The sequence below is a fragment of the Saccostrea cucullata genome, unplaced genomic scaffold, assembly GCF_032062105.1.
Source record: "Saccostrea cucullata isolate Sc308-1 unplaced genomic scaffold, CSIRO_AGI_Scuc_v1 ctg8578, whole genome shotgun sequence".
In the NCBI taxonomy this organism is placed as follows: Eukaryota; Metazoa; Mollusca; class Bivalvia; order Ostreida; family Ostreidae; genus Saccostrea; species Saccostrea cuccullata.
Genome location: NW_026927103.1, coordinates 22,031 through 28,255, shown reverse-complemented (window position 1 = coordinate 28,255; position 6,225 = coordinate 22,031). Strand labels below are relative to the sequence as shown.

At 39.1% G+C, this 6,225-nt stretch overlaps 1 protein-coding gene across 1 annotated transcript; it reads right to left on the bottom strand.

Moving 5' to 3' along the window:
- Positions 1-2,624: 2,624 nt before the first annotated feature.
- Positions 2,625-3,350, bottom strand: LOC134273457 (uncharacterized). The gene is made up of 2 exons (XM_062755656.1): positions 2,965-3,350; positions 2,625-2,729 (listed from the first exon to the last, which is right to left on the bottom strand). The coding sequence occupies exons 1-2, from the start codon at positions 3,308-3,310 to the stop codon at positions 2,707-2,709; spliced, it is 369 nt and encodes a 122-aa protein (XP_062611640.1). The 5' UTR covers positions 3,311-3,350; the 3' UTR covers positions 2,625-2,706.
- Between the last annotated feature and the right edge of the window lie 2,875 nt (positions 3,351-6,225).

Genomic DNA, 6,225 nt, shown 5'->3' with positions numbered 1-6,225 from the left:
AGCCCCAACACCAGAACCCCTGACCCTGAAGCCATGAAATTCAAAATTTTTGAAGAGGCACCCTTTCCTCATTATAACTATACATTAATTTTGATTATTACCCAGTAGCAGAGAAGAAAAGATTTTCAAAGAATTAATGCATTTTCACTATATAATTTATACAGCCCAACCATAACACTACACATAGAACCCTGGCCCTGGGGCCACAAAGTTCACAACTTTGGTAGGACTCAATGCTTATTACAACAATCATTATACCAACAGTTTGACAGCTTGATGTCCAGGAGTAAGAAGAGGATTGCATTAATTTTAGTGGTTTTGGCACTTGGGGTGGGGTGGGGGGATGAAATTCACGATTTTTGTTCCCCCTTCACCCATAGCTAGATGCATTATGCCAAAATCGGTTACATGTAAAATTGGTTGCATCGATGAGCAGTTGCAGAGAAGCTGAAAATGTTCAAATGTTCACAGTCACGACACAAGACACACAATGACAGACCAAAACAAATATCTATATATAGCAATAGTTTACTCAGGTGACCTAAAAAAGATGTTGGATTTTTGACAAGTCACCTTCCTGATCAGTGCTGCTGGAAAGGTCAGCATCTTTCAGTCTCTCTTTTCCAGTTGTTTCCACCAGTTCTGTCTGGTTGTATTAGCTGCACCAATTCTTGTTTGACTGGAGCTGCTCATTTCCACATCTTGGAGGGTCAACATCTCAAAATCCGTCAGAATTAATTTCCAGTTGGAACAAGCAATGTAGTTTTCCACATTGTTAAAGAAAAACATCCTTTGAAGTCTACTCTTCAACCTGTAAGATGCAAAAGCCTCATTTTTGAAAAAAATGTCAGCTTATGATTATCAACCATACCAAACATTCCAAAATTTAAAGCTCATGAGCAGCTCATAAGACACACATGAGAGTCTAGTTAAGAAACATATTTACGGTAATTTTTGAAGATTCACGAGGTTTATGAACTACAACACTTCACGCCAGCATATTTCATGGAGCTCATTAGCGCTTCATGATAAATCATTAATAATGCTGGTGTGAAGTGTTGTAGTTCATATATACATGTACCTCATGAATCTTCAAAAAATAAATTCATTTCTTATATTTACATAATTTTTCTGATGAGTGGCCACAAAATTTTGGCCATTTAACAGTCATTTTTAAAGCAAAACAGTTTGCACTTTACATGTAGTTTTGACGTCAAGTGCGGTATTATGACGTAACAATGGAGATATTCATGCTCATCCACAGTTTAGTTCATGAGAAAATGAACAGTCTTCATGTCTGCAAAGAATCTTAAGGATAATTATTTAGAAATGTAAATATTAAGAAATGTCATAATGCACATAAGGTAGAATTTGATTTTGATCATGTGCAAATTGTTAGTCTCCATTAGGGAGGAAAATACTAACCATATGCATATGAGCAAAATTAAGCTCACTTGGATGGTAATGAGCAAAAGTCTTCAATTTTCCCACGTCTGAAAATTCAATAAAGTGTCGTAATGTATTAAAGCAAGTAGTGCCTTAAATTCATCCCACATGAACCCCTGACCCTGGGACCACACATTTCACAATTTTGGAAAAGGCACCATTGCTCATCATAAATGTTTGATCAATTCCAAGGAGGAGATTTCAAAGCATTAATTCATTTTCAGTACATACAAACGTAATAATTAGAGCCCCCCTTTCAGTACCCTGACCCAGGGGCCTTGAAATTCATAATTCTGAAGGAAGAACCCACCCGTGCTCATCATACCTACGTATGAAGTTAGTATGTTAAAAATCCAGAAGCAAAGAAGAAAATTTTCAAAGAATTAATGCATTTACACTTTATAATCAATAAAGCCCCGTCCTAACACCAGAACCCCTGACCCTGGGGCCATGAAATTCTGATTTATATAGCCCCACCCTAGCACTAGAGCATCTGACCTTAGGGCCATGGATTTCACAATTTGGTAGAGGACTCGAAGCTTATTACAATCATGCCAACAGTTTGACTGCTTGATGTCCATGACTGAAGAAGAAGATTTTAAGTTTGCCAGGATGCAGGGGGAGGGGGGGGGGGACCATGAAATTCAAATTTTTCTTCCCCTTCATCCACATTATGTCAAATTTGGTTGAAATTGGTTCAGCATGTCCAGAGAAGAAGCTAAAAATGTTCAAAAGTTTAGGACCGATTGATGTACAACGATAAAAAATACCAGGTAATAGATACAGCAATAAGTCACCTGAGTGACTCATTTTAGAATGGGACATTTCTGCTAAACAAATGATATTCCTAATTTAAATATGAGACCAAAATTAATACCTTTGGCCTTAAATAAGATGCCAAAAGTGAAAAATGAAAATAAATCTCTCTGTAGATAATTCCTTGCGAAAGACTTTTCAGACAACTTAAAGTTGGTGAAATTAAATGATTTGCAAGAAACGTCTGTAAGTCAAAAAACTGGAATATTGCATTTAAAGAACACTAACAAAAGTTTCCAGACTGTGATGGTTCACTTGAGGAAAAGCGAGGTCTGGCAATGGATTTGTTGCAAAAAGTGCTACTACCAGTCACTAAGAAAAGCTTTACAAAGTCATGAGATCTGGAAGGGGACGAGAGAGCTGCACAGCTAAATGTGGTAATGGCTGTCAGTCACCTGTGTACCAGTCTCTCTAAAGAGGGTATGTGTGGTATGCTGACCAGAATCAGCTGCCAACATACATCAGACCTGCAACAAAGTGAGGAAAACACAAAAGTGAAATAGAGGCCCATGGGCCATATTGCTCATCAGCAAATCAGTTTAGCTGAGGATGCTTCCATATCAATAACATTGGCTTTGCTGTTCCTGAGCATAAGATTTTTAAAGAGCACGGAGCAAATTCAAAGTTATTTATTAGAATTAATCTAATTTGCATTAAATTCTCAGTGTGAACGCTGTTCAAATTTAATTCACAGTAACTTACGTTTGATTCGAATTAAATTCTCTGTGTGAACAGGGCTTAAATCTCCTACTAAATCAGGGTTGTGATCAGTTTTCTCATCTAGGATGAGGTGCCAGCCAAGGCTTTCAAGACTCATCTTTCTGTGCGCCCTTGCGAACTTAGCCTGGGACCAAAAGGTGCCCAGTATCCGTCTGCTTCCATGTGGAGGCATCGCATAGGACTTGTTGTGGAGAGGATATGTACTGGCAGGGAAAGACATAAAAATTCCTTCCCTTTTCGCATTGCTGCTAGCCAGCGGTGATGGCAAAGCGAGAGGTGACAAGCACACAGACACTAACACCAACACACTAGACGCATCACACAACATTTAGCAGACTGTTAGTAGTTTTAGTAACTTGTTATGGTGATTTGTAAGAAATTTGTTAGGATGATTTGTTAGGATGATTTGTTAATAGTTTGTTAGAGTGTTTTGTTAGAAGTTTGTTAGGAATTTGTAAGAATTGTTAGATATTACCTCTGTTATTCTTGAAATACCATTTCAAATTCCATTCCAGCAGTGTTGGCATACTGTTCAAAACCAATAAGCCCAGCCTCATCCAGGTCCTTATTCCACCATCTCCAACGATGACGTGTCAGCCATCTCCGAGTTCACCATCTCCAACGATAAAGTCACAGCAAAGAGAGAACAGAGAAGATTAGACAAATATAAAAACAAAAAACAAAAACAACTATTACAAAAGAGGTGCTGAGAGTAGGGGAGGGGAGGGAAATGTTAGTACTTAGTAGGAGTGCAAAAAATAATAATGAAATGATCTTACCTTGGCTTTTTCTTAATGACTAAGAAATACCTCCATTCCAGTGTTGTTGGCATGGTGTTCAAGACCAATATGCCTAGCCTCCTCCAAATCCTCCAACGATGAAGAGCCAGCCACCTCCAAGTCTTATTCCACCATCTCCAACGTTGAAGTCCCGGCAAAGAGAAAACAGAGAAGATTAGACAAATAAAAAACAACAGAAAAAAATACAAAAAGAAAAAACTACTACAAAATATGTGTTGAGAGTGGGGGAGGGGAGGGAAATGTTAGTACTTAGTAGAAGTGCAAAACATAATAATGAAACGATCTTACCTTGGCTTTTTTTAATGACTAAGAAATACCTCCATTCCAGCATTGTTGGCATGCTTTTCTAATCCAATATGCCCAGCCTCCTCCAAGCCTTATTCCACCATCTCAAATGTTGAAGAACCAGCTGCCTCCGAGTCCACCATCTCCAACGCTGAAGTCCCGGCAGGTAGAGAACAGAGAAGATTAGACAAATATAAAAACAAAACAAAAACATCTATTACAAAAGATGTGATGAGAGTTGGGGAGGGGAGGGAAATGTTAGTACTTAGTAGGAGTGCAAAAATAATAATGAAACAATCTTACCTTGGCCTTTTCTTAATGACTAAGAAATACCTCCATTCCAGCATTGTTGGCGTAACAGCATATATCATGCTGTTCCAATCAAATATGCCCAGCCTCCTCCAAATCCTCCATCGATGAAGAGCCAGCCATCTCCAAGTCCACCATCTCCAACGATGAAGTCCTGGCAAAGAGAGAACAGAGAAAATTAGACAAATAAAAAAAACAACAGAAAAAAAATATGAATTTAAAATATTACAAGAGGTGCTGAGAGTGGGGGAGGGGAGGGAAATGTTAGTACTTAGTAGGAGTGCAAAAATGATAATGAAACAATCTTACCTTGGCCTTTTCTTAATGACTCAGAAATACCTCCATTCCAGCATTGTTGGCATGCTGTTCCAATCAAATATGCCCAGCCTCCTCCAAATCCTCCAACAATGAAGAGCCAGCCACCTCCAAGTCCACCATCTCCAATGATGAAGTCGCAGCAAAGAGAGAACAGAGAAGATTAGACAAATAAAAAAATTACAGAATAAAAAAAACAAAACGAGTCAAAAATATTACAAAGATGTAATGAGAGTGGGGGAGGGGAGGGAAATGTTAGTACTTAGAAGGAGTGCAAAAATAACTAGAACTGTCCAAACAGGACAAAATACCCCCCGCTGGTTTTTTTCAGAAGTAAGTTTTTCCATAATAAAGATATGTATAACACATGAATTATGAAATTTTTCTTCCAGTGACCTTGAAATTCCCCATGACCTTGGGTCAAGATCATGACATACCCTTGGGTCATGGGCAATCTTTGTGTGAAATGAGAACCTACCAAGTTTATCAATAAGAAAGATATGGACCGGACATGAATTATGAACTTTTTCTTCCAGTGACCTTGAACTTCCCCAAATGACCTTGGGTCAAGGTCATGACAAACCCTTGGGTCATGGGCAATCCTTGTGTAGAATGAGAACCGACCAAGTTTATCCATAACAAAGATGTAGACCAGACACGAATTGTAAACTCTTTCTTCCAGTGACCTTGAACTTCCCCAAATGAACTTGGGTCAAGTTCATGACACACCCTTGGGTCAAGGGCAATATTTTTGTGAATTGAGAACCTACCAAGTTTATCCATAAGAAAGATATGGACTGGACACAAATTATGAAACTTTTCTTCCAGTGACCTTGAACTTCCCTAAATGACCTTGACCCAAGGTCATGACACATCCTTAGGTCAGGAGGAATCTTTGCGTGAAATGAGAACCTACCAAGTTTATCCATAAGAAAGATATGGACCGTACACAAATTATGAACTTTTTCTTCCAGTGACCTTGAACTTCCTCAAGTGACCTTGGGTCAAGGTCATGACACACCCTTGGGTCATGGGAAATCTTTGCATGAAATGAGAACCTACCAAGTTGATCCATAAAAAAGATGTAGACCGGACATGAATTATGAAATTTTTCTTCCAGTGACCTTGAACTTCCCCAAATGACCTTGGGTCAAGGTCATGACACACCCTTAGGTCATGGGCAATCTTTGTGTGGAGTAGTAGATTCTAATGTCCCTCTGTAAGAAAGATATGGACCGGACACGTTTGCACAGACAGACGGACAGACAGACAGATGGACAGACGGACAAGGTGATTCCTATATACCCCCCCAAACTTCGTTTGCGGGGGGTATAATAATGAAACGATCTTACCTTGGCCTTTTCTTAATGACTCAGAAATACCTCATTCCAGCGTTGTTGGCATGCTGTTCCAATCCAATATGCCCAGCCTCCTCCAAATCCTCCAACGATGAAAGAGCCAGCCAGCCACCTCCAAGTCTTTATTCCACCATCTCCAACGATGAAGTCCAGGCAAAGAGAGAACAGAGAAGATT

What these genes read in the sequence shown, in the direction of transcription:
- LOC134273457 (XM_062755656.1), bottom strand. Translation starts at nt 3,310, where the DNA reads ATGTTGTGTGATGCGTCTAGTGTGTTGGTGTTAGTGTCTGTGTGCTTG. An exon ending in GAATTTAATTCGAATCAAAC is followed by an intron (nt 2,730 to 2,964) that starts GTAAGTTACTGT and finishes ACTTTGTTGCAG; the next exon opens with GTCTGATGTATGTTGGCAGC.